General features: G+C 58.5%; 1 protein-coding gene and 1 long non-coding RNA gene across 2 annotated transcripts in view; one reads left to right on the top strand and one right to left on the bottom strand.

The window, feature by feature from the left end:
* LOC132222572 (uncharacterized) overlaps positions 1–13,831 on the bottom strand; it is an 85,386-nt gene extending 71,555 nt beyond the window's left edge. The window contains exon 1 of the long non-coding RNA XR_009450262.1: positions 13,748–13,831. This is a non-coding gene — a long non-coding RNA (uncharacterized LOC132222572). The remainder of the gene's footprint in view (positions 1–13,747) is intronic.
* PGBD5 (piggyBac transposable element derived 5) lies at positions 412–26,893 on the top strand. The gene is made up of 7 exons (XM_059677709.1): positions 412–896; positions 18,111–18,538; positions 21,021–21,155; positions 21,629–21,809; positions 22,925–23,122; positions 23,870–23,975; positions 25,194–26,893. Exons 1-7 carry the CDS (start codon positions 554–556, stop codon positions 25,387–25,389), a joined length of 1,587 nt encoding a protein of 528 aa, XP_059533692.1. The 5' UTR covers positions 412–553; the 3' UTR covers positions 25,390–26,893.
* Positions 26,894–27,645: the final 752 nt, after the last annotated feature.

Raw genomic sequence — 27,645 nt, 5'->3', positions numbered from 1 at the left:
TATTGGTCGGAGGGCTGGAAGGGCGAGGGGGCGGGGCGTGAAGGAGGGCGGGGCCTCCGCTGGCAGCTCGCGCCCAGAAGAGGAGGATGGAGCGTCCCCGGCGCAGGCCCCGCCCCCGACACCCAGCCTGGCTCCCCATTGGCCGGAGGGCTGGAAGGGCGAGGGGGCGGGGCGCGAGAGGGGGCGGGGCCGTCGCTGGCGGCTCGCGCCCGGGAAGGTCGGCCGGCGAGCGCTGGGTGCGCGGGGCGGGCGTGGAGACGCGGGAGGCGCTGGAAGACGCAGCCGCGGCGGCAGGAACGGCGGCAGGAGCGGCGGCCCCGGGTCGCAGCCGTCACCTTCGTCTCCCGCCGCGGCCCGCAGCCGGCGGCGCCCCAGCTCCGAGTGCGCTTCCCCGGGCGCGGGGCCCCAGGCGGCCAAGACGGCGGGCCGGCCGGGAGCGGAGCGGCGGGCGCTGTGCTGCCGGCTGCGCTGGTGGGGGGCGGCGGGCCCGGGCCCCGGCGCGTGCGGCCGGGAGGCGCTGCGCGGGGCGGGCGCGCGGGCGGCGGCCGGGGCGATGGCCGAGGGCGGCGGGGGCGCGCGGCGGAGGGCGCCGGCGCTGCTGGAGGCGGCCCGCGCGCGCTACGAGAGCCTGCACATCTCGGACGACGTGTTCGGCGAGTCGGGCCCCGACAGCGGCGGCAACCCCTTCTACAGCACCTCGGCCGCCTCGCGCTCCTCCTCGGCCGCCTCCTCGGACGACGACGAGCACGAGCGCCCGGGGCCCCCGCCCTGCGTCCCCGCCGCCGCCGCCGCCGCGCCGGAGCCCGAGGAGGAGGAGGAGGAGGAGGAGGAGGACGGCTCGGGCTGGAGCGCGGCGCTGCGGGACCGCCCGCCCCCGCGTTTCGAGGACACCGGCGGTAAGACGCGGCCCCTTGGCGGTGCCGGGGGGTGGGGGTGCCGGGGAACCCCAGGCCGGGGACGCGTGAGTGCGGGGCGGCAGTTCCAGATGTTCCTGGGGCAGCGGGAGCGGCGGGTAAAGTGCGAGGACCCACCGGACTGCATGGGAGGGGGTGCGACTGCCTCGCCGGGGGAGAGGAGGAAGCGAGGCGGGGCCCGCACTTGGCCATGGCGAGGGCGTGGGGGTCGGGCTCCCCTCCCCGCACTTGCTGGGGGCGTCCCGGCGACCTGCAGGGGAGGGAAGCCAGCCCCACTCGCGGGCGTGCACCTCCAGGCTGGGTGAGAGGGGGGCTTGTCTGGGGGAGGGGACCCCGAAACCCCGACGTGGCTTGGGGAGGGGGCAGTCGTCGTGCATCGTGCATGGAGGGCGCTGGCAAGCCCTGGCCCCGGTGCCGGGGGCGGGCAGGTGGCAGTTGGAGCGAGGCCCCTGGGCCAGGCGAGGGAGCGTCCATCCATCCATCCATCCATCCATCCATCCACAGCGTCTTCTTCCCTGGGCTGAGTTTTCTGCGTGAGAAACTTTGGCTGTTTAGGATTCTCGTGAACAAGAAGAGAGCGAAAGGACCGGTTTCGCTGCGTTAAGGTGCATGTATGTCTTCCAGCAGGAGGCACCTTGCCGGCCTGGTGTTCTGCTCACCACCTGGCCTGTTCCCTGGAGAAGCTTGCAGGAGTGCTGGCAGAGGTGGCTGCTGCTGCTGCTTAAAAAAATTTATATATATATATATATATTTATATGGTATATATTGATTTCAGAGAGGAAGGGAGAGGGGGAGAGAGAGAGAAACATCAATGATGTGAGAGAATCACTGACCGGCTGCCTCCTGCACGCCCCACACTGGGGAATGGAGCCTGCAACCCGGGCATGTGCCCTGACCGGGAACCGAACCCCGATCTCCTGGTTCATGGGTTGAGGCTCAACCACTGAACCACTCGGGCCGGGCCAGATGTGGCTTCTTGAGGGCCTTTCTACTGCCTGACTTCTCGGGAGGTGAGTTTTTAAATATCACCACTTCCCCAGCAGGGGCTCAGCGGCCCCTGCCTCCCTGAGGGGTGGACACCGGCCCTTTCCCGCTGGCCTCGAAGCTTCTGTTCCTGGCTTGGTGACCGGCTGTGGCAGCCCTGGGTTCTGCAGCCGTGCTGTTGAAGGCCAGGGAGTGGTTGCACTGACCAGGGTGGTGGTGGTGGTGATGTTGGTGGTGATGTGGCTCCTGCTATGGTTCTCCCTGATGATGGTTCACCCAGAGGGACTCAGCACCCCGGAAGCAGCCATGAGGGGCCCCGGCTGGGGCCTGGCCTTGGATCTGCACCCCTCGCTGCAGCCTGCTGCTAGGCCTGCACGGCTGGCGGGGCTCCCAGCAGGGAGTGGTCTGCAAACCTCCGGCAGGCAGGCAGGCAGGCTGCAGTGGGGTTGTGCTGAGCTGCAGCCCGGCTTGCAGACTCCACCTTGGCCGGCAGTGCTTGGGGTGGCGAGGTTTAAAAGCATGTTCTCGTTCGGGCTTCAGCTGAGTTTTGGAATTTTCAAAGTCACATCGCTCTGTATACTCCTTTTATTTTTATGTTTTAAAAATACTTTTATTGATTTCAGAGAAGAAGGGAGAAGGAGAGAGAGAGAAACATCACCGAGGAGAGAGAATCATGGATCGGCTGCCTCCTGCACGCCCCACACTGGGGATCCAGCCCACAACTGGGGCATGTGCCCTGACCGGGAATCGAACCGTGACCTCCTGGCCATACTGGCCAGCTGTGCACTTCTTTTATGCCCCCTGTGTTTCCTAGTATGTCGTTAGGTCTTCCAGCCCTGGTTTGGCAGGCTCTATGTGAGGAGCGTCTGTGGTCCAGCTGGTGATATTGGGACACTTGAAATCCATGTCCACCTGGGAGAGAACACAGCGAGTATCCCTGCATCTCAGGGAAGGAGTGGAATTGGGGCCCGGCCGGTGTGGTTCAGTGGTTGAGCATCGACCTATGAGCCAGGAGGTCACGGTTCGATTCCCAGTCTGGGCACAGGCCCGAATTGTGGGTTCGATCCCCAGTGTGGGGCGTGCAGGCAGCAGCCGATCAATGATTCTCTCTCCTCAGTGAGGTTTCTCTCTCTCTGTCTCTCTCTCTCTTCCTCTCTGAAATAAATAAAAATATATTTTTAAAAAAGAGTGGAATTGGGTTAGTTGAAGCCTGGTTAGAAGCAAGAGTCACGAGTCCCTGGTGGAGGATGAGGCACTGGAGTGCATGTAAGTGATCCTATTAGTAACCAAAAATAGGAGGAATTCTGCAGCAGAACCGTCGAACATAGCCACTGCAGCACTTCCATGGCCACAGAGAGCATATCATGTAGCGCTTGGCGTCAGGTTCAAATTCTGCCTCCTTCCGGGTGTCCACGGAGTTCCCACTTGGGCCTGAGAATGCCAGTCGGGCACTTGAACCAAAGATGTTAGTGGTTACCTGATGGCATTTTTACCCAGTGGCGCTTTCCTGCTGTGTCGGGGAGCTTGCTTCTCAGATCCAGCTCTAGTGAAGGACTTCCTGTCCTCCATGCAACACCCTCCCCTTGAGGGAAATTTGGGGTGAAGGTGCAGGGGTGAGGTTGATGGCTTCTTAAGCATGAACCCAGATCCCCTGAAACAATACAAGACGGTTTAGGGGGGTGAACATAGGCGCCGAAGGACGTGGCCGCTCAGAGAGCGATCCTCATGGCGTGGAGAGAGGGATGCTTAAGTGGCTGTGAGCGGCAGCCCAGCGGCTCTGAGAGCAGGGAGGGTCAGCAGAGTACAGTGTCTGCGACGCTTCGAGAGCGTGCGCGCCCCTTTCAAGGAAGGCAGCGGATCTCTCCTTTATTTTTTGTTCCCAAGTTTATTAACAGATCTCACTAGGCCAGCAGCGTGGGATGGGGAGGCAAAAGGGGGTGACAGCCCGGCTGGTGTGGCTCAGTGGTTGAGCGTGGACCTAGGAACCAGGAGGTCATGGTTCGATTCCCTATCAGGGCACAGGCCCAGGTTGTGGGCTCCATCCCCAGTGTGGGGCGTGCAGGAGGCAGCCGATCCATGATTCTCTCTCATCATTGATGTTTCTATCTCCTTCCTCTCCCTTCCTCGCTGAGATCAATAAAAATATACATACATAATATAAAGAGAAGAGAGTGAAATTTTGATCTGTAACCTTCATAATAGAAAATTTGTAACAAATGTATGTTGCTGAGAGAAACAGATGAGGAACAGGCGTCTTGCCCACCTCCTATTATATAAATGTGCCCGTGTGTGTGTGTGTGTGCTCGTGTGTGCGCGTGCATGTGTGTGTGTGCCCGTGTGTGTGCGTGCGTGCTTGTGTGTGTGTGTGTGTGACTGTGTCTAATGTGTAACTGCGGTGCTTGCGCTGGCTTTGGCTGAGTCAGGTTTCTTCTATGAGAAAGAGACGAGAAGTGCCGTCTGGGGCCCCTGCGATGACCTAGAACCTGTGCAGAGAGTCCCCGTGCACCAGGGCGGGGGAGGCCCTGGGCACCCTTGTGCCTTTGATCTGCGTCCAGAAATGGGGGGCACGTGGTGTCCAGCTGAAAGGAGGAGAGAAGGAGGCGGTGAGCATCTCCGTGGTTAAGGTTGAGACCCCTAACCACTCTCCACACAGTCCCAGTCCCCCCAGCCTCTTCCTTCTGTGTTTTCAGTGGGTTTAGCTTCCTGGGGCAGGCACTCCACACGTGCAGCCCACGGTGAGGGGTGCAGAGGGTCCTGTCTCCCCTTCGTGCTCCTCCCCCAGGTCCTGGCTCTGCCTGGAGTTGTGAGTTCCCGAGGGATGGCTTTAAGGCCAACACTGGTTGGGGGGGTGCCTGATAGGCTCTTGGCCCCTGTAGAGATGGAGGGTCGGCCTGGAGCGGCAGCTGCTGCGTACTGGGAGCTCGGGGCCCAGCCCTCTCCCCACCAATTTTGCCACGAACCCCCTAAAATAGCCCCCGCAAGCTGTCAGCCTCGCCCGCCCACTCTGCAGCGTGCAAGATCGCTCTTTGAAACGGCATGGGAGGCAGGCCTGGCTGCTCGCTGGCCTTCTGGTCTCTTCCTCTGAGCTGTCTGTGATTCGTTCTCTCCGAGGAGGGAAGGAGCAGACAGAGCCGCAGATGCTCGGGGCTGCTGTCTGTTCTGCATCGTCGGCCTTGGTCGTGCTGCCTGGGATCCGAGCTGTTGGCTCTTTCCATCAGAGGTCGGACTTCACGGGAGTTTTCCCCGCCGTGCTCCGTGGCAGCAGCCTCTGCAGTCATTCAGGGAGGAGGCACGACCTTGGGAAGCTGGAGAGGAACAGATGGCTTTGAAAATTAACACTGCTCACTGCTTTGTCTTCGGAGTGCTGGTTGGTGCACTGGGTTTAAAGACTAACAAGTAAGAGGAGGAAGGTCTTTCTCTTAAAACCACCATTCACCGGTAGCCTCTACAGTCATAGGATTTTAAAAAATATATATTTCTATTGATTTCAGAGAGAGGAAGGGAGAGGAAAAGAGAGACAGAAACATCAATCATGGATCGGCTGCCTCCTGCACGCCCCACACTGGGGATGGAGCCCGCAACCTGGGCATGTGCCCTGACCAGGAATCGAACCGTGACCTCCTGGTTCCTAGGTCACTGCTCAACCACTGAGCCACACCAGCCGGGCTGTAATAGGATTTATGAGCACAGCTCCCTGGACCCCTGTCTGGGGGGAAAGGCGTTTCCTACCTGGGGCTCTGTGGCTCCAGGAATTTGAGTCCTGAATCTTGGTCGCTACAAGATAACCCTTACGAAGTGCTACGCAATGATTGGGCATGTGCCAGGCCCCGAAACCAAAGGGAGCTTCCTGGAGGAGGCGTTGCTCACATGCCAGGGGAACTTGCGCCCATGATGAGGACTGACCCACGTGCCAGGCTGTGCCCTGCTTCTCAGCCCTGTACAGAGAGCACAGATGGGTCTTCTGAGGCAGCGTGGGGGGTGATGAGAAGACCAGGTTAATGATCACCGTCAACTAGTCAGACTTGCTCATTCAGGAAAGGTGGTGCGCCCCCTCTTTTTTATAACACCTAGAACTTTTTTCAGTGAAAAAGCTTTATTTTTGCCCAGCCTGTGTGGCTCAGTGGTTGAAGGTCGACCTATGAACCAGGAGGTCACGGTTTGATTCCCAGTCAGGACACATGCCTGTGTTTCAGGCTCGATCCCCAGTAGGGGGCGTGCAGGAGGCAGCGGAGCCATGATTCTCTGTCATCATTGATGTTTCGCTCTCTCTTCATCTCTGACATCAATAAAAATATTAAAAAAATTAACGACTCAGTGGGTGGCAATCTCGCTGTGTGAAAATTGGGGAATGTTTTTCTGTTCCTGAATTTTTAAGGTGACTTTCTGAGTTTAATTCATCTTCCCCCGATGAACAATTCCCAAATAGGACTCTTTCTCCAAACCCTCACAGCCTGAATGAAATCAAGTGACCACACAATCACATTAAAGTCTTAAGGGCTATTTTGTTTAACGTTATGAAAAGCTAATACACAGACTAATTCCACCAAGATTATAATTATGATGTAACCTAAACTCTATTATACGGCCTGGTATCATTATTTATACTTTATAACAGTCAATTCTGAAAGGATATTCTTTCTGAAGCTACTGGGATAACTCTCTCTAGAATCAATTAAAAAAAAAAAGTCATTGTGTGAGCACCTCGCCCTCTCTCTGTCTGAAGAGCTATTTCGTGAAAGGGGCATCGTTTCCCCTCCCCGTGTGCTCTGAAAGCTGTTGTTTTCATTGAGATCCAAGTTGTGCCCGTATCTCAGGAGCTCTGTCCCTCTGGATGCGAGTTCTGCTGCTTCTGACCCGTCTCGCTCTGGCTGCTGTGAGACCTGGGGGGGGGGGGTCAGTTTTCTATTGGGGCTCACGGCCCGGGCCTGGTGGAGGAGCACCCAGGGGGTGGGGAGAGAAAGCAGCGCTCCCGTGTGCACAGCTGACTCCTTGTCTCAGGTTCTGGCGGTTTCTCTACCTCTGGAGCCTGGGCGTCTAGTCTGAGCTCACAGGCCAGCACTGAGGGCGCCCCGGGGGCCCCAGGAGTCTCAGGCCTCCTGGTCCTGGGGCTCCGGGCTGGTCCCTCCAGCTGGAGAGGCCCAGTGGGGGACAGAAGTGGGGGGGGAGGCAATGTTGGGGTCACCATCTTCTCCCAAAGAAAAATGTGCAAGACTTGATCTCAGGGAAGAGAATAAAGACGCAGCCCAGCCAGCATGACTCGGTGGTTGAGCGCTGACCTATGAAGCAGGAGGTCACGGTTCCACTCGGGTCAGGACCCACGCCCGGGTTGTGGGCTCGATCCCCAGTGTGGGGCCTGCAGGAGGCAGCCGATCCGTGATTCTCTCTCATCATGGATGTTTCTATCTCTCTCCCTCTCTGAAATCAATAAAAATATATTAAAAATAAAGGCTCAGTGGGTGCACAGAAACAGACTGTGGGAGATGCAGGGGTTTACAATGAGAAACCGTGGTGGGGCCGGAGATGGACCAGCTGTCCGCCCGGTGTGTCTTCTCGGTCCCGTGTCTTGTTCTGAGAGAAGCAGCCTGGACCCGTGCCTGGCGTGCAGCGAGCGCTTCAGTGTCGGCTCAGTCCCAACCCTGTTCCTTCGGAGGAACGCTGTCCCCGTGGGATGGGTGGTCAGAGATGGCATTCCTCAAACTTCCTTTACTATAATCCTTTTTTAAAAAATATATATATATTTTATTGATTTTTTACAGAGAGGAAGGGAGAGGGATAGAGAGTTAGAAACATCGATGAGAGAGAAACATCGATCAGCTGCCTCCTGCACACCCCCTACTGGGGATGTGCCTGCAACCAAGGTACGTGCCCTTGACCGGAATCGAACCTGGGACCCTTCAGTCCGCAGGTGGACGCTCCATCCACTGAGCCAAACCGGTTACGGCTTATTATTCTTTTTTTTAAAAAAAGAGTTTTCACTGCCCACTGCTTAGTAAACACTTTTATTTAAAAATATATTTTCATTGATTTTAGAGAGGGAAGGAGAGAGATGGAAACATCAATGATGAGAGAGAGAGAATCATTGACTGGCTGCCTCCCGCACGCCCCACACTGGGGATGGAGCCCACAACCTGGGCATGTGCCCTGACCAGGAATCGAACCGTGACCTCTTGGTTCATAGGTCGATGCTCAACCACTGAGCCAGACTGGCCGGGCCAAACTTACTTTTTTCAAAATTTATTTTTATTTGATTTTAGAGAGAGAGGAAGGGGGAGAGAGAGAGACACACACACTTTGATTTGTTCTCCCACTTGTTTATGCATTCATTGGCTGATTCTTGTATGTGCCCTGAACGGGGATTGAACCCACAACCTTGGCATAGCTGGACGACGCTCTAATCAACTGCGCTACCCGGTCAGGGCTCTTCTGACCTTCTAACGAGGACTTGGTCTGGTGGTTGCTTGGAGGGAGACGGAAGCCATGAGGGGCAGCCTCTCCCTGAAGAGCCTTCTGAACCAGGGTCCAGGACCACATGAACAGTTGCACGAAGCCCCAATGGCCAGGAGTTACCTGCGCTCTGCTGGGCTGTTACATAACGGGCGCGTATTCAGATGTTGCTGTGGCTATCATCAGAGGCTTTTAGCCTTGGTCTTTCAGGAGAGCTTAAAATTGTTTTGACCTATTTTCCGCTCTTTCTACCTGGAGATTAAAAGGCCAGATCCTCAGAGCCATGGTTTTCGGGTCATGGCTCAGCGGGGTTCTGTGACCTTCCCCCAGCCCGTGGGTCAGTGCATTAGGCACAGATGCAAGGGAGTCTGGGCTGTGTCTGGTGTGATGTTGGGTTCCGTTTGAGATTATAAAGAACGTGGGTGAGCTCTCTATCTATACATCTATATCTATCTATCTATCTATCTATCTATCTATCTATCTATATATCTATAGTAGAGGCCCGGTGCACGAATTTGTGCACTGGTGGGGTCTGGCCAGCCCTCCCCAATGGGGGCCCATCAGGCCGGGCTGGCTGGCTGGTCACGCCCCTGATGGGTGAGGGGGTGATCGGAGCCTGGATCAGGCTGGTTGGCTGCCGCAGTGCGCGTCATAGGCACCAGTCACTCTGGTCATTCTGGTTCCACCGTTCTGGTCACTGGGCTTTTATATATATAGATGTCTATATGTCTATATGTCTATATATATATATATTTTAAAATTGACTTCAGAGAAGAAGGGAGAGGGAGAGAAAGAGAAAGAAACATCAATGATGAGAGAGAATCATTGATCGCCGCCACCTGCACAGCCCACACTGGGGATCGAGCCTGTAACCCGGGCATGTGCCCTTGACTAGGAATGGAACCGTGACCTCCCAGGTCATTCGTCAACACTCAACCACTGAGCTGCGCCGGCCGGGCGAGAACATGGCTTTTGAGTCAACTTCCTGAGTCTGCTCTGAGCCCAGCCACGTCCTTAAACTCTCACACTTCCCAGCCTCTACGATTCGCTTGGCCAAGTACCTTCATCTGAACCTCGGCTTTCTCTTCTGTGATAAAACACATGATGCCCCCCCCCCCCGCCTTGATGGGAGGGGGAGGAGCTGGCCATGTGGACAGGTGGGAAGCAGATACCCTTCCCAGCAGGTGGGGAGCGGCCAGTGGGAGGCCCAGGTGGGAGTGTGCTGGGGGGCTGGTGCCAGCAGGGCACGGGAGGGGGGGCAGGGGCTCCCAGGTGGCGGGGAGCGTGGAGGGTCTTCGGGGACCAGCGTAAGGATGTGGCTTTCACCTGGAGTGCAGTGGGAGGCCCAGTGGTTCTGGCTGAGGGTGCCCTGGCCCAGTGTGACTTGTAGAGAGATGTTGGGTCCCCCCAACACTCAGGCCACGGGAGGACTCGGCATCGCCTTCATCTGACGAGGTGGGGGAGAGAGAGAGAGGTGGGGGAGAGAGGCCGGGAGGCGTTCGGGGTGTTTTGAAACTAGAACCAGCCATGTGCCCTGATGGACTGAATGATGAGTGTTGGGGGGACCTCCAGCCATGGTGACAGAGAAATAGGCAGCCCCGCCCCCTGCCCCCAGTTCCAGTTCCCAGGGGCCTTGGGCAGGGCCGCTGTGCTGGGGTCAGCCCTGTGAAGCTGGCCAAGGCTCTTTGAACAGTTCAGAGGAAGCCAGGTTTCCACTGGGTTTGAGATCTTGGTGGGGAATCTCACGGTCCCGGGAAGCATCAATCCAGCCTTTTCCCGTAAAAGTTCGTTTCATCTTCTCCTTTGCAGTCGCGTCACTAATGAGCCAGTGGCCGGCTCCCCGCGGGCCCTGCTCGGGGCAGGCTCAGGCCTCCGCGGGGAAGGAAGAAAGGCGTGCGGCCCATGGCTTCCTCTCTGGCTAATGGTGTGACGACGATTCATTTGGGGCCATTTAATGATCGTAAAGCCCGTTCTATTTATTGGCTATTAGAAATGGTGAGGGTGAGGTTTATTTCTCTTGGAAATAGCACATCCTCTTAATTGCACCAAAAATGCTGCAGGAGCTGTTTTCGGGATGACCAGTGCCGCGCTCTGTCCCCACCGCGTCTCGGTTCGGTGCTGGACACGCGCCGGGACAGGGAGCAGAGGCGTCCTTGGCGGGGCCCCCGGGTGCTGGTGGGTCAGAGGTCAGGGGTCTGGTGTTACTTTGCGTCTGTCACTGACACTGTCACCCACGAGCTGCACCTTATTATGTAGCATTTTATGATGATGCCATGTGAGAGGTTCTGTTTGTAAAACCTCTGTTATGCCCAGCTGGCGTGGCTCTGGTGATGAGCATCGACCTAGGAACCAGGAGGTCATGGTTCGATTCCCGGTCAGGGCACATGCCCAGGTTGTGGGCTTGATCCCCAGTGTGGGGCGTGCAGGAGGCAGCTGATCCATGATTCTCTCTCATCATGGATGTTTCTCTCTCCCTCTCCCTTCCTCTCTGAAATCAATAAAAATATATTTAGCCCTAGCCAGTTTTGCTCAGTGGATAGAGCATCGGCCTGCAGACTGAAGGGTCCTGGGTTCGATTCCGGTCAAGGGCACATACCTCGGTTGCAGGCTCCCGGCCCTGGTCATGGTCATGGGGGAGGCAGCCAATTGACGTTTCTCTCTGTCTCCCTCTCTCTTCCACTCTCTCTAAAAATCAATGGAAAAATATCAAGTGAGGATTAGCAAAATAGTAAATATATATATTTAAACACACACACGCACACACACACACACACACACACGCACACACACACACACACGCACACACACACACGCGCACGCACACACGCGCACACACACACGCACACGCACACACACACACGCACACACACACGCACGCACACACACGCACACGCACGCACACACGCACACACACACACGCGCACACACACACGCGCGCGCACACGCACACACACACACACACACACACACCCCTCTGTTACCTCCCGGTGGGGAAGGAGAGAGCAGACACTTCCCTAGAGGGGAAGATGAGGGACAGAGTTGGAGAATTGCTAACCTGGCGCGCCACCAGCGGTTCCTGAACCCTTCCCCGGCTCCGATAGCTGAATTAGAGAGAGCCGGGGCCCTGGGTGGGACCCTCAGAGCTGCTGTCACAGGCCCCGGGGGCTTTGTTCCATCCGGACGTCTCCTGTCAGCGACGGTGGCAGGCTGGCGCCCTCCCCACGCCCACACGCCGGCCAGCGGTCCCTGGCCATGTGCCCGGTGCTTCCCTGGTGGGCAGAGCCCAGGGCATGCTGCGCAGGGGAGGTGGGGAGGTTGGCACTGAGCCTCATGAGTCAGCCCCGCCGCCGTGACGCTGCGCTCGGGACCACTGGGCCCCTGGGGTGGGCAGGGAGGGTGGCCGGCGTTCGGGGATGCCCTGGTGACTCTGAGACTCCTTCCCCACTCAGACCCCCTGCCCTGGCCTTGGTCTGCCCTTGCCCTCGTCGAAGCACCAGAAAGACAGCCAGGGACACACCTTGGGTTCTTCAGCTGCAGCGAGAGAGTGTGCACACTGGACTCTGCACGACGCGGTCAGAGGGACGGGGGAGCTCAGGGTGGGGTTGGGGCTCTGCAGGTTGGCTGTAAAGTGGGGTTGAGGGAGCCGAGGCCACCTCTGGCCCGGGGGTTTCTAGGCGATGGAGTGTCTCAGTCATTTAAAATATATATATATATTGTTATTGATGTCAGAGAGGAAGGGAGAGAGAAACATCAGTGATGAGAGGGAATCTTGGATCGGCTGCCCCCTGCACGCCCCACACTGGGGATGGAGCCCGCCACCCGGGCCTGTGCCCTGACCGGGAATCGAACCGTGACCTCCTGGTTCCTGGGTGGACACTCAGCCCCCCATCCCCGCCGGCCGGGCCGGTAAAGCCTTTTGGGAAAAGGGTAGGAGGCGGGAATGGCAGTTGGAGAAGTACCGGACCCTGAATGTCAACCTTTTAGATTCCGTTTGGGGGCACTCCTGAATGTCATGTCCATGGAAACAGGACACCGAAGGAGGAGGGACTCCGCTGGTTCTGCTGCTCAGACCTTGGGTAGTTGGTGGCTGCACGTTCCCAGATGGGGAGGGGGTGGCGGGTGAGAGAGCTTCTGAGTGGTGACTGTCTGGGGAACTTGGTCAGGGTGTGCAGGGACCCTGGGAGAGGCGGACCCGGGTTCAGATCCTGCCTCTGGCCTGCGGGACTGGGTCCTTGGGCCAAGTCCAAACCCTCCTCCTGGTGCCTTCCGTCTGCCGCACGCCCACCATGTGCTGGGCACCCTGCCAGCAAACTGCCATCTGCGCGCTCGGCCCCGCTTCCTGAGTCTGGGCGGTGGGGGGGGTTCATTATCCTCTTTTTACACGTGAAGAAACGCAAACTGAGGCGAGAAGCCTCGCGTCCAAGGCCACACAGCTGGCAAGGGCAGAGCGAGGACCTCAGGGCTGTTGGACTCGCGCTGTAGGCCTCGCTGCCTCTTCACCTCAGTCTCCTCATCTGTAAAATGGGCATTTGTGATTCCTGGGAATTGTGTTTCCAAGTCCGTAACACAGTTCTCTGTACCCACAGGGACCTGGCCGATTATGCGTTCCCTTACCCCCTCCCCTCCCGCTCAGGGCGTCTCCGCTGCTCCGAGCTGCTTGGGTTGGTCCAGGGAGCGCCTGCGGACTTGCTGGCGTCCTGGCTTACTCTTCCCTGAGCCGTAGCGAGGACTCCGGGGAAGGGACCGTCCTGCTAAATATGGTTTTTAGTCACTGAACTCCTCTCTGCCCTTCGCAAAGGCGACAGTAAAATTGCTGCCTTTTATTTTGCCTGTCAGCCTAGCATTCCAAATGAAAGTGGATTGCTTGCTTTCTTTCTTTTTTTTCCTCCTGTGATATATGCACGCCTGGCCCTGGCTGGAAGTTCAGTCCCTGGCACGTGCGTGGCCGGGCCTGGACGGAGGTGCCCTGTAGCTCACTCTGCTCCCGGGTTTGCGGAATCGCGTGCCTCTGGCTGAGCGGCCTGGACTGTGAGTTGAGGGACAGATGCCTGGTAATCACAGGCTTCCTCCCACAGCAGGGCACTGGCAGGCACCGCCTGTTTTAAGGGGACATTTAAGCGCGTTTTAAAGAGCGAGACCTATAGCTTCTAAATGCAGGAGACCGGAGATGAATCCTTAAGACACCCCCTTCCTGTGCAAAAGGCGTTGGGAAGGGAAGCTGGACCCAGACCCCGCTGAGCGTGGCAGGTGCCAGAGGCCCGAGTGGTGTCCGGGCGCCTTGATGGGCACCACGGGTTGCAGTTGTGCCCCTCAGAGCTGGTTTCTGCCTCCTCCCCTTTATTTATTTTTTAAATACCTTTTTATTGATTTCAGAGAGAGAGGGAGAGGGAGCGAGAGGTAGAAACAGCAATGGTGAGAGAGCATCATGGATCGGCTGCCTCCTGCACGCCCCACACTGGGGATGGAGCCCGCAACCCGGGCCTGTGCCCTGACCGGGAATCGAACCCTGACCTCCTGGTTTGCAGGTCGACGCTCACCCGCTGAGCCAGCCGCCGGGGCCTGAGCTGGACGCTCACAGAATTGTGTTTAGCCCCATCGGCCTGGACCACACACCGCCTCTCCTTCCTCCTCTTGCCGATGCGCGGATTCTGGGCAGCGAGAGCGGGAGGCTCCTCACGGGCGGCCAGGGGGCAGGGACAGGAGGGGAGCTGGGTGGAAATCTGCTCATCACCAACAGGGTGGGGGTGCGTGTCCCCCATGAATGACCAGCCTTCAGGGTGGGCTCCTGCCAGGTACAGTCCTGGCCCAGGTGTGCTCCTCCTCGGCCCGAGGGCCCAGCACCGGGAGGCGAGCTCCTGGCCTCCCCAGCGCCCGGATTTGGCATCTGAATTCGGAACTGGCAGCGCGTTCGTGTCTGCCTGTGATTAAGTGAAGGGCACCGGCATGGCAGTATCGCGTGTCTCTCCCCCCCCACCCCCCCACCCCGGCACGGTCCCATCGGGCTGTTTTCCCTCGAGATCACGGGGAGGGCCGTGTGGTTTCATGGACAAGAGGCAGCGGGTGCTGGCCGCCTGTCCCCCAGGACGGAAGCTCCTGGAGCAGCACCAGCTGGGCCCTGGGGCTGCAGGTCGGTGCTCATTGCCTTTTCTGTGCTCATCCTGGGCCTCAGAGCCTGAGCCTCCTGGAGTGGCCGCGAGCTCCAGGCTTGGAGGGAGGCGGGGGGCGGGGGGCAGCCTCGGGGCTGGCAGTCCTCTCCTCCGGGGAGGGTGCGGATGGGACCCAGAGCCTCTCAGTGCCCCCTGGGCCCTGTGCCCACAGAGGAAGGAGGGAGGAATCTGCCCACCCTGCGTGGCCATCCGTGGCGCCTGCCCACGCTCTGCTGTGTGGATTCCGTGGCCCACCAGAGGCTGCGGGACGGGAATGGGGGTGATGGCAGCAGCCACCACAGTCAGAAAACCCACGGTTCCTGGGTGCCGCCCGATGCGCCCCGACTCACATGATCGTCACAGCAGCCCCGAGAGCAGGTGGCCCGGGCCCCGGAGGACGCCCCTGGCTCCAGGTCACGCAGCTCCCGAGCGGCCAGGCTGGTGGTGCCAGAACCAGCAGCTCACCCACGAGCTGGGGGAGGGTTTTTAAATCTCATGCATTCGTGTCAGTGCCTGGGGGAGGGAAGAGTGGAGCTGTCTGCCCACGTCCTCCTGGATATTCTGCTGTTTCATTGTGAGCGGCTTCCATCTTTTCAAAGAGAGACAGACAGACAGACAGAAAGGCAAGCTCCGAGTGTGGGCCGAGCAGCCTCCTTTCTTGCATGGAAGGGTCTGGAGAGATCCTGGTACGTCTGAGGCATCCAGGGGGGTAGTTTTAAGCTGCCAACCTGCTTCCTGCGTTTGGGGCCGGCTCCCAGCCAATCAGAAGTGGGGAGGTTCCCCCATCTTTGACATTTAGCTCCCCCCTCATTAGCACCCTCGCCCCAGTTGGGCTCTTCCTTGCATGTTAGCAGCATCTGCTCAGGGCTGCTTTCCTTCCCCGAGTCCTGACAAACAATAGCCTGGTTTCAAGAGGGATATTTATAACTCGGGACAGCACAGAGAAGTATTTGATTCCCACATGAGCATTTATGGGATTCTTTTATTTTTTTCATTCTCATGAAAAATTCATCCCCTGTTCCTGGGCTGCTCTCGTCTCCTAAGATTGGGTGTCTGGGCTCGTCTGCTCTTTCTTCTTAGATGCTTCGGTGAGGTGGGAGCGGGGAGAGTCCCAGAGAAGACAGGACGGCTTGCAGCCTTGGGCAATCTCTTCTCTCGACTAGACGGTCGCCAATCCACTCTGTATTGCACGTGAAAGTGGCCCTTTTCCTTAAAGGAGGGTGAGAAGACCCTCATCACAAAGCTCCCAGCAAACAAAAGCCCGGTCCCGATGGCTTCTCGGGAGTTTCCCCAACATTCAAAGAGGAACTAGCACCTCTCCTCCTGACTATTCCAGAACATCCAAGAGGAACACTTCCCAGCTCTATCTTTAAGGCCAGCATCACCCTAATCCCAAACCACATAAAGACACTACAGAGAAGAGAATTACAGGCCAATATCCCTGATGAACATAGACGCTTAAATCCTCAACAAAATATTAGCAAATAAGATCCAGCAATATATTTAAAAAATCATACATCATGACCAAGTGGGATTTGTTCCAGGGATGCAAGGCTGGTGCAATATTCGCAAATCAATAAACATGATACATCACATAAACAGATTGAAAGACAAAAATCACATGATCATATCAATAGAAAAAGCATTCGACAAAATGCAACACCCATTTTTTTAAAAAATATATTTTGTTGATTTCTTACAGAGAGGAAAGGAGAGGGATAGAGAGTTAGAAACATCGATGAGAGAGAAACATCGACCAGCTGCCTCCTGCACACTCCCCACTGGAGATGTGCCCACAACCAAGGTACATGCCCTTGACTGGAGTTGAACCCGCCCTCTGAGGGAGTGCATTGACCACCAGGGGGCAGCTTCTGCGTTGAGCATCTGCCCCCTGGTGGTCAGTGCCCATCATAGTGACCGGTTGTTCCGCCGTTTGGTTGATTTGCATATTAGGCTTTTATTATATAGGATAGCACTGGAAGTCCTAGCCACAGCAATCAGACAAGAAGAAATAAAAGGCATCCATATTGGGAAGGAGAAAGTAAAACTCTCATTATTTGCAGATGATATGATATTGTAGATAGAAAACCCTAAAGACTCCACCCAAAACTACTAGATTTAATAAATGAATTTGGCAATGTAGTAGGATACAAAATCAACACCCAAAATTGATGGCTTTTTTGTACACCAGTAATGAACTCTCAAAAAGAGAAACTAAAACCCATTTACCATTGCAACAAAAAAATTAAGATACTTAGGAATAAAGTTAACTAAGGAGGCAAAAGACCTGTACTCAGAAAACTATAGGACCTTGGAAAAAGAGATAGAAGGAGATATAAACAAATGGAAAAACATATCATGTTCATGGATTGGTAGAATCAACAGCATGAAAATGTCCATACTACGCAAGGCAATCTACAGATTCAATGCAATCCCTATTAAAATACCAACAGCATATTTCACAATTCTAGAACAAATACTCCAAAAACTTATGTGGAACCAAAAAAAAAAAAAAAAGACCCCGAATAGCTGCAGCAATCTAAGAAAGAAGAACAAAGTTGGAGGAATCACAATACCAGATCTCAAGTTAAGCTACAAAGCCACTGTACTCAAGACAGCCTGGTATTGGCACGAGAATAGGCATATAGATCAATGGAACAGAACAGAGACCCCAGAAATCAACCCAAGCTATTACGTTCAATTAATATTTGACAAAGGAGGCAAGAGGATACAATGGAGTCAAGACAGCCTCCTGCACGCCCGCACTGGGGACTGAACCAGCAACCTGGGCATGTGCCCTGACCGGGAATTCAACCGGTGACCTCTTAGTTCCTGGGTCAATGCTCAACCGCTGAGCCATACCGGCTGAGCTGCTGTGAGGCTTTTATTGCATTGATGAGGTTATCTAAATGATAATTACCCTTCCAGCCTTCTTCACTGATAAATTCAGTTACCATGTACAGAATACCTTGTAAAAATTGCTTTCTCGCCTGGACGGAATTTCCCAGGCCCCACGTGGCAAAAGCGTTCTCATTTACAGAGGAGCCTGGACTTACAGGAGAGCAAACACCAGGGCCGTGGCCAGGCTCCTGTGATAAGAATTCCTTAGGCTCTGCCTCTCCCCCCACCCCTCACTGTCCCTCACTCTTTGTTTTTAAAATATATTTTTTATTGATTTCCGAGAGGAAGGGAGAGGGAGAGATGTAGAAACATCAATGATGAGAAAGAATCATTGATCGGCTGCCTCCTGCACACCCCACACCGGGAGTGGAGCCCACAGCCCAGGCATGTGCCCTGACCAGGAATTGAACCGCGATCTCCTGGTTCCTAGGTTGACACTCAACCACTGAGCCACGCTGACCGGGCTCCTTTACTCTCTGGATCCGTGTTTCTGAATTTGCCAGATTTGTAAGAAGGGTTGTGCAGAGTGAAGCGGGGCCCCTGGTGGTGTGTGAGTCGCAGGGGACTGACTGGGGGGCTAGGGGGCTGGTGCGTGAGCCCCGGTCCCCGCGAAGGGTGTCGCGAAGTGGGCCCGTGGGCAGAGGGGCAGCGATGGGAGTGCGCCCCATCCTGGCCGGGGCGTGCCGGCTGCGCCAATAAATGCCTGGCCTGCCTGTTTCAGGTCCCACCCGGAAGATGCCCCCCAGCGCCAGCGCCATGGACTTCTTCCAGCTCTTCGTCCCCGACAACATGCTCAAGAACATGGTGGTGCAGACGAACCTGTACGCCAGAAAGTTCCAGGAGCGCTTCGGCAGCGACGGTGCCTGGGCGGATGTGACGCTGGCCGAGATGAAGGCCTTCCTGGGCTACATGGTCTCCACCAGCATCTCCCACTGCGAGTCGGTCCTCAGCATCTGGAGCGGCGGTTTCTATAGCAACCGGGGCCTGGCGGGCGTCATGAGCCAGGCCCGCTTCGAGAAGATCCTCAAGTACTTCCACGTGGTGGCCTTCCGCTCCAGCCAGGCGGCGCACGGCCTCTACAAGGTCCAGCCCTTCCTCGACGCCCTGCAGAGCAGCTTCGACGCGGCCTTCAGGCCCTCCCAGACCCAGGTGAGGCGGGCTGAGCTGGCCCTCGGCCCTGGGCCAGGAAATCCGGGCCACCACCATTCAGCAGCTGTTTGTGGAATCGTCCCTGGGGTCCGCGGAAGCTGGAGGCCGAGGTGACCTGGGGCCTCCTCCCTTCCTGCCCCGACTCTGAGGTCACTTCAAGGTCATTCACGTAAGACCCAGGGGACGTGCAGATCAGCCGCTCCCAACCACAGACGATCAGAACTCGGGGTTTTGCTCTGAGATGCACTTTTCCTCCTCTTTTCTCCCCATCCTCCCTCTCCTTTATTTTATTTTTCAAAAATATGTTTTTATTGATGTCAGAGAGGAAGGGAGAGGGAGAGAGCGATAGAAACATCAATGATGAGAGAGAATCATGGATTGGCTGTCTCCTGCATGCCCCACACTGGGGATCGAGCCCACCTGGGCAACCTGGGCAAGTGCCCCAACCGGGAACCCAACCGTGACCTCCTGGTTCACAGGTTGACGCTCAACCACTGAGCCATGCTGGCCGGCCGGGTGAAATTCATTTTAATGCAGACAGAAAAGAGGGAAAAACAGTGAGGACAGAAATTCTCGCTGGCCCCTCCGCACTGGTGAGGTGTGTGGTTTGCACTGATGACAGGGTAATGCAGGTGGATGGAGGCGTTGGCTCTGGGAGGAGGAGTGGAGAGGGCAGCAGAAGCGGTCTCTGTGGCGTCCCTCCCCCCTCTGCTCCATTCCCCTCCGAGGCAGGCACTCACAGTTTTGCTAGAGTGGTTCCAAATGGGGCTCGAATGTTTGATGAGCTGCACAGAGCCGGCGAGTTCAGGAAGCAGGTGGGAGGCACCTCCTCCAGGCAGCTCGCCAGGCTTGTCCCCGCCTCTAACCACAGAAAAGTCGAGGGCGCAGAACCAACAGGCCCTGTGGCTTTTAATGGCATCCAGGCAGCATTAAGGAGAGATGGAGGGTATGGTGAGCATTCTCCTCCGCTCTGCCCTTGGCCCAGTGCGTCCTGACTCCACCCGGAGCCTGTTGGGGAAGCAAAACCCGGGCCCTGCCCCAAACTTGCTGAATCAGACCTGCCGTTAGCAAGTCCCCCCCACCCCCCCACCGTGACCAGTTTGTCCGTTCAAGCTTGAAAGGCACCGACAGAGAGCAGTGGTCGGTCAGTACACTCTCCCTGTCTGTGGCCAGAGGCATCAGTTCTGCCATTGTGGCCCGAAGGCCGCCATCAACAATGCGTGAGTGAGTGAGTGAGTGAACGAGCAAGGCAGGTTCCAGTAAAACTTTATTTACAACAGGCAGGGAGGGGCCAGACGCAATCTGGCCCCTGATCCAGGGCATCTTGCGGAGTTCCTGGGATGCTGTTAGTTCCTGCACTTTATTTCAGTGAGACAACTCAGAATTCAGCCTGAATCAGGACTGAGGAGGGAAGGGTGGCAGAGTGCTAGGATTACCCCAAAGTCTCCCCAAAAAGCTTTGACTCAAAAAAGCAAAACTTTGACCACCCCCTGGAGCCTGTTTTTATAATTCTGTTTCTTTTTACTCTGTTGTCTTGTCACCGAAAATGTCCTACCACCGTGTTATCAAGCAGCTAAAACAAGGTGACATGATATTTAAAGTCGCCTCGGGACCCCATGTCAGAAAGCACTGGGCACCTTGAGGGAGGGCAGAGAGCCCGGGGCTGGGTCAGAAGGGAACTGGGGCCTTTCAGGAGCCGGGAATGAGCGGGCGTAGGCCAGCCCGAGACCCGTCCTGATGCCTAAACAGTTCGTGTGTTTTTCTTGGTTTCCCCCCGGGCAGAGGTCAGATCCTTACGTTTCAGTTCAGCCCTACCTGGTGTGGCTCAGTGGATAGGGCATCAGCCTGCAGACTGAAGGGTCCTGGGTTCGATTCTGGTCAAAGCCACGTACCCGGGTCCTGGTCAGGGCTCGTGCAGGAGGCAACCAATCGATGTGTCTCTCTCACATCGATGTTTCTCTCTGTCCTTCCCTCTCTTCCACTCTCTCTAAAAACCAATGGGAAAATATTCTCGGGTGAGGATTAAAAAAAAAGGTTTACGTTCAATGTAAGTCCATTTTGAGCCAGTGAGGGGAAGGACAGCCGAGCAGCGGAAGCCCTCACCTGCAAGTGGAAAGGTCGCCCATGGAAAGGAGTGGGTGCCCCCACCAGGCGCGCCCCGGGAGAGGCCGGGCCCGGCTGGAGAGCCCGCTACCAAGGGAGGGTTTAGACTGGGGACCTGCCGCCGATTTTCTAAATTCCTGCTCTGTGTCAGGGCCTGTGCTGCGAGCTCCGCACCCCGTTTCTCACTTAGTCCCCCCCAAACACCGGTGCAGATCCTGCTGTTCCCCTTCCAGACGCGCGTCCCGGGACGAGAGAGGTCGAGGGCCTTAGCCACGGCCCCACAGCGGGTCAGGGCGGAGCCGAGACTTGAGCCCAGACCTGACGAGGCCCTGAGCCCGCGCTGCCGCCCGTGAGCATCCCCGCTTGTCCTCTCCGGCAGGTGCTACACGAACCCCTGATTGACGAGGACCCCGTGTTCATCGCCACGTGCACGGAGCGGGAGCTGCGCAAGAGGAAGAAGCGGAAGTTCAGCTTGTGGGTCAGGCAGTGCTCGGCCACCGGCTTCATCGTCCAGGTGAGCCCTGGGTGAGCCCGATGAACCCTCTGCCTTCCCGCTGTGCGTCACGCAGACCCCGCGGAGGCCGGGGCCGGTGCTGCCTCCACGCTGAGCCCTGGGGCGGCCGGCACTCTCCCCGGCCTGTTCCTCCCCCCCAACTCGGCCCCTCTGGTTAAACTGATCAAGACTCAGGCCCCACCCAGCCGACGTGGCGCAGCGATGGAGTGCCGACCTATGAACCAGGAGGTCACGGCACAGGCCCAGATTGTGGGCTCCATCCCCAGGGTGGGGCGTGCAGGCCGGTCCATGATTCTCTCTCATCATGGATGTTTGCATCTCTCTCTCCGTCTCCCTTCCTTTCTGAAATCAATAAGAATATTTTTTTAAAAGCGATAATTAGGTTAAAGTGAAGGCATGAGGGACGGAAGCCGCGCTGCCCAGCGTGGGCCTGGCCGCCGCGCTGTGGGCTCACTGGCCCGATTCCCTGGCAGATCTACGTCCACCTGAAGGAGGGCGCGGGCCCCGACGGGCTGGACGCGCTGAAGAACAAGCCGCAGCTGCACGGCGCGGTGGCCCGGAACCTGTGCCGCAACGCGGCCGGCAAGAACTACATCGTCTTCACGGGGCCCAGCATCACCAGCCTGGCGCTGTTCGAGGAGTTTGAAAAGCAAGGTCTGTCGCCGGGGGAGCCGTGAGCCTGGCCCTGCCCCGGAAAGTGGTGCCGGGAGAGGTTGGGGTGGAGTGGCGTCCGCACAGACTGTGCGAGGAGCCCCGGCCGGGACCTGCTGGGCACCGGAGCTGAGGGCCCCAGTCCCGGCTCCGGTCTGGGGACAGGTCGGCACACAGCCCCGCCCATCAGTCCACGGCCACTGAAGCAGCCTGAGTGTGTAGTCCATTCGCTGCTGTAACAAAAGGCCACAGCGGTGGCTTACAAACCACATGCACACCTGCCTATACACACACACCACCTACATGCACTCACACCCGCCTGTACACACACACACCACCTACATGCACTCACACCCGCCTGTACACACACACCACCTACATGCACTCACACCTGCCTATACACACACACACACACACACCACCTACATGCACTCACACCCGCCTGTACACACACAAACCACCTACATGCACTCACACCTGCCTATACACACACACACACCACCTACATGCACTCACACCTGCCTATACACACACACACACACCACCTACATGCAATCACACCCGCCTGTACACACACAAACCACCTACATGCACTCACACCTGCCTATACACACACGCACCACCTACATGCACTCACACCTGCCTATACACACACACCACCTACATGCACTCACACCTGCCTGTACACACACACCACCTGCATGCACTCACATCCGCCTCTACACACACACCACCTACATGCACTCACACCCGCCTATACACACACGCACCACCTGCTAGTATATGCATATATACACACACCTGCATATATACACATCTCCCATGCATGTGCCTCAGATGGGCAGTCCAATGAGTAGCCCGTCCTGTCCTGAGCCTGCCGGGGCTGGGGAGCCTGCCGGGGCTGGGGAGCCGCCGGGCCTGGGGAGCTGCCGGGGCTGGGGAGCCGCCGGGGCTGGGGAGCCGCCGGGGCTGGAGAGCCTGCCGGGGCTGGGGAGCTGCCGGGGCTGGGGAGCCGCCGGGGCTGGGGAGCCTGCTGGGGCTGGGGAGCCGCCGGGGCTGGGGAGCCGCCGGCGCTGGGCAGCCAGGGGACTGATGCCTGGGCCCGTGTCCCCCCTTAGGGATCTACTGCTGCGGGCTGCTCAGCTCGCGGAAGAGCGACTGCACGGGGCTGCCGCGGTCCATGCTCGCCAGCCCCGCCACGCCGCCCGCGCGGGGCCAGCACCGCATCCGCACCAAGGGCAGCATGTCGCTCATCTGCTGGTACAACAAGGGCCACTTCCGCTTCCTGACCAACGCCTACTCGCCCCTGCAGCAAGGTGGGCGCCGCGCGGGGCTGGGCCTGGGGATGGGAGTGTAGGGGAGACACATGGGGGCGAGTCAGCCGTGCCCCGCCACCCGGTGCTGGGCTGCGGGCTGTGGCTCCCGCCAGGCGCCGGCGGCGAAGGAACAGCGAGGGGGGTGGCGGGGACTGAGGCGCCTTCGAGTCCCTCGTCCGTGGGTCTGACAGCGGCTGCATGTGAGGGCTGCCCGGGCTCACTGGCCCCCGCGGTTCTGCGGGAGCCTGTTCCGGTGGGAAGGGCGCATGTCCAGTGTCTGCAGCTCTCGGGCCTCGGAAGTGGTGACTGCAGGCCAGGAGCCTCCCCTTTCCAGGCGGAGCTGTACCTCACAGGGCAGTGTCCCCCCGGGGGCGGGCGACCTGGTTCGTGCACCTGGGACACTTGGGGAAACTGAGGCAGGCCTGTGTTTTTGAAGCTGCTCCCCTGAGCGTTCGGCTGGAATCTCGGTGTCCAGTTAAAGGGGTGAAAGCAGCGGGAGGAAGGCGAGGGACAGCAGCCTCTGCGCTGAGACTGGCGGGTTGAGCGGGCTGGAGCGATTGCCTGTGCTCGCTGACCTCAGCCTCCGCTGCCTCCTCCTGTCCTCCTCCTCCCCCTCCTCCAGCCTCCTCCTCCTCCCCCTCCCCCCTCTGCTCTCTGGTTTACATGGACACCCGGCGGGTGGGACAGGCACGGGTGAGTCACAGGCAGGGCACACGCAGGGGCCCGGGCTGACACTCTGTCCCGCAGGGGTGATCATCAAGCGGAGGAGCGGGGAGGTGCCCTGCCCCTTGGCCGTGGAGGCGTTTGCCGCTCACCTCAGCTACATCTGCAGATACGACGACAAGTACAGCAAGTAGGTGCTGCCTCTCCCGTCCGGGGGGCGGGGCGGGGTCCTGCAGAGTCACCGGCACAGGATATGGGGATACGGGGACGGGCGGCCAGTACTGCCCCAACTTCAGATGGAACGATCGAAAGCTCTGAGGCCCTGGATCCTGGAGCCCTCCCCCGGAGCCCTCCCCCGGAGCCCTCGCCCAGAGCCCTCCCCCGGCTCCCAGGCTCGGCCCAGCAGCCCAGCCTTCCTCTGGGCACCAGCCCTTCCCGGCCCCTCCCTGCCCGAAGGTGCCTCCTTCCGCCTGATCACCCTTTCCTCCGCCACTGGCCCAGACCCCGCACCCCTGTTCCCCCTCGGACCCTCCCGTGGCCGTGTGCTGCCAGCGGCTTCCCCGTGACTCCCGCCGCGGCGCCCTCACAGGCGTGGCCTCATCTCAAGTGTCCACATAGAATGGGCGGGACGCAGTGTCCGTGTGTCCCCGCAGTGCCGTCTGCTGGTCTGCTGGCCAGCGTCCTTCCGTTCCAAACAGGAACTGAGCAAACTGAGCAACGATTGTCGTGGGACCTGGGTTTGCCACTAGGTCACTAGTCCTGGCCTCACACCCAGAACCGGGTGGGACCAACCTCAATGGCCCTGGGCCCTGGACTTGGCCTCTCAGAGAGGCGACATCTGGGCGTGGCCAGGAGCCGCTCTGAGGGGGCCCCTGAGCTGTCTCCTGCGTCCGCTCTACGCACCCCGCCCCTGCGAGGTCCAGGCGGCCATCACAGGGAACCCCGTCTGTTTAGGCGTCTGCTGGGAGCCTGTGGGTGGGCGCGGGGAGGATCTGACCCCAAACCCTTCGCCCTCAGAGCGGAGACAGGAGTGCAGACGAGGCAGGAAGAGAGGCGCCCTGTGGGGTTGGCCCAGGAGGACCCGGGGCCCTGTGCTCTGAGCCACAGACGCCTGCTCCCGGGTTCAGCTCTCCTCTCCCACCCCTGTGATGGGAACTGTTCTCCTCTTTCTTTCTTTTAAAAAATAAGTTACTGATGTCAGAGAGGAAGGGGGAGGGAGAGAAACATCAGTGATGAGAGAGAATCATGGATCGGCTGCTTCCCGCACGCCCCCCACTGGGGATTGAGCCCCCAACCCTGGCCTGTGCCCCGACCGGGAATCGCACCCTGACCTGGTTCATAGGTGGACGCTCACCACTGAGCCACCCGGCCAGGCTGGGGCAGCTCCTGACCCCCCGTGTCCGCGCAGGTATTTCATTTCTCACAAACCCAACAAGACCTGGCAGCAGGTGTTCTGGTTCGCCGTCAGCATCGCCGTCAACAACGCCTACATCCTGTACAAGCTGTCGGACGCCTACCACGTGCAGAGGTACAGCCGGGCGCAGTTCGGCGAGAGACTCGTGCGGGAGCTGCTGGGCCTGGAGGACGCCTCTCCCACCCCCTGACCGGGGCTGGGCTCGGGGAAGGACCAGGTGGGGGGGAGCCTGCCGTCGACCTGCCCGCCCGGAGCCTGGGGACACGGTGCGAGGAGGGGGCACCACACCCGTCTCCACACGCTACGTGCCACCAGGCCGCTGCCAGGCCGGTTCTCAGCGGGCGTGCCACCCTCGATGCCCGCGGAGCCTGCAGGGGCCTCACTCAGCACCACGGGCCGGGAGGGCTGGTGCCCCCAGAGGTGCCGGGCAGGATGAGCCGCGGCACGTTGCTGGAAGCGCCTCTCTGTAAAGACGTGGAGACGTGTGCGGCCTGGTTCACTCGTGCCGTGTGGACGTGACCTCAGCCAGCGGGATGGGCTGTGCGCGGCTGAGGTCGGTCGGTGCGCGGAGAAGACGGGCTTTCCGGATTCGCCTTGTGGAGGAGGAAACGAACTGGGCGTCCGTCAAGCGCGGGCTTGAGTGCGGCCTCCCTGCTCCGCGTCCGCGTGGCCGGGCACGGGGAGGGCAGGGGCACGCCCACAGGCGCGGTGAACGAAGTGTGACGCAATTTTTTATTTTTAAATATATCTTCAGGTTATTTTCTTACTGTTGCTTAAGGTCGTCTGTAAAAGGAAAATGTCTCCCTTCTTTCCCATCCCCCTGGCCTCACCCGGTCCCGGCTCGATCCCAGGTCTGGGTTCCGCGCCCGGTGCCCGTGCTCGGGCCAGAGAGGGAGCTCGCTTCCGGAACAGATGGGGTTGCCTCCCCCAGGGACCCGGGGGCCTGCGAGCCTCTCGCGTGTCATTGGCGGGATGACTGGTCTTGACAAACACGCAGCGTCGCTGAGACAGACCGTCCCCGGACGGCCACTGGCTACGTCTCGAACTGTGTGGGCCAGGGTTTGCCTGTCTTCGGTCGCACATGGGATGGGGGGTGGGTGCTGGCTCGGCTGTGATTTCCCCAGGGGCCGGGGCCTGCTCACCGCGGGCCGGACACGAAGACAGGACAAGCAGCGGCAGCCAGGGCCCACTGTTCCCAGAACATCAGCCAGAGCGGCCGACAGGCTGCCGTCCCCGAGTCCCTTCTGGAGCCACACGCTCCCCTCCCGCCCGACGGACGAGCCCTCACGTTCACAAACGCAGAATCCGTTCTCCTCGGGCCCGGGACGTTCCCGTGCGCACTCCCGTCCGTTACGTGTGCTGGCAGCATGCCCACCTCCGTGCCCCCCTGTGCCCCCGTGTCCTCGGCTCGCGATGACCACCTCGCCCCGGTGTCCACTCAGGGCCACGACCGCGGCCGGATTCCCAATCGTGTTTCCAGACGCCTTTGCCGCGCCCTGTACACGGGAGCGAGAGCACTTTTACCACGTGGAAAATCTATTTTTAATTTGTGATGCTTTTTCTACAAGGTCCGCTGTCTCTGAGCTGAATGTGTTCCCCAGACTTAGGGAGTCTCGAATGCAAGCTGGGGAGTGGAGTTTTCTTTTCTGTCCAAATAAGTAAAAGGAAAAAATAAAAGTCTATTTAGATGTTGAGTCTTCGCTCGTATGTGAGTTTGTGAGGTCGGGAGGCGTGACCGGCTTTGCGGTGAGGCCTACGCGGCCGTGAGACGGGGATGGTTCTCGTTAACGAGGAAAAGCTTCATGTTTGATGAGGCGTCAGCTCCCATGGCCCAGCGTCGTCTTACACGTTGTTACAGGGCAGTGAAGGGCTGGAGGAGCCTGTGTTTTCCAGCTGAGAAAGTCTTAGAGCGCGTGCTGCGCGGTGTAAGGGCTAGAAGCCCCACACAATCCTCGTTCCCCCTTTTAAAGTTTCAGGGATGTCAGGCCTTTGCTCGCCAAGCCTTCCCGTGCGCTCTGCACAGACCTTGGCCGTGGCCCCTTTCCCGGTCGCCCCAGCCCTCAGGGCAGCCTGTGAGGAGCCTGTGGGCTTTTGAAAATATATATTTTTATTGATTTCAGGCAGGGAGGGAGAGGAAGGGCGGGAGAGAAACATCAATGGTGAGAATCATGGATCAGCACGCCCCACACTGGGGAGCCAGCCTGCAACCCAGGCCTGTGCCCAGACCGTGAATTGAACCCTAACCTCCTGGTTCATAGGTGGACGCTTAACCACTGAGCCACGCCGGCCGGGGGAGCCTGGTGGCTTTTTATTCGCATTCGCCACCCAACACGGTGAAAAGTCTAGAGGTCAGTCAGAGGGAACCATTGAACCCCCAAAGGAGACCCACCGCCTGGGAGAACAGGATTGTGGCACGGACGGCGGGCGGGCTGGGAAGAGGGAAGGT

Source organism: Myotis daubentonii, chromosome 20, assembly GCF_963259705.1.
Source record: "Myotis daubentonii chromosome 20, mMyoDau2.1, whole genome shotgun sequence".
In the NCBI taxonomy this organism is placed as follows: domain Eukaryota; kingdom Metazoa; phylum Chordata; class Mammalia; order Chiroptera; family Vespertilionidae; genus Myotis; species Myotis daubentonii.
Note: the sequence above shows the minus strand (reverse complement) of the source record. Positions and strands in the feature narration are given on the sequence as shown.

What these genes read in the sequence shown, in the direction of transcription:
- PGBD5 (XM_059677709.1), top strand. Translation starts at nt 554, where the DNA reads ATGGCCGAGGGCGGCGGGGGCGCGCGGCGGAGGGCGCCGGCGCTGCTG. An exon ending in CCACCGGCTTCATCGTCCAG is followed by an intron (nt 21,156 to 21,628) that starts GTGAGCCCTGGG and finishes ATTCCCTGGCAG; the next exon opens with ATCTACGTCCACCTGAAGGA. An exon ending in CGAGGAGTTTGAAAAGCAAG is followed by an intron (nt 21,810 to 22,924) that starts GTCTGTCGCCGG and finishes GTCCCCCCTTAG; the next exon opens with GGATCTACTGCTGCGGGCTG.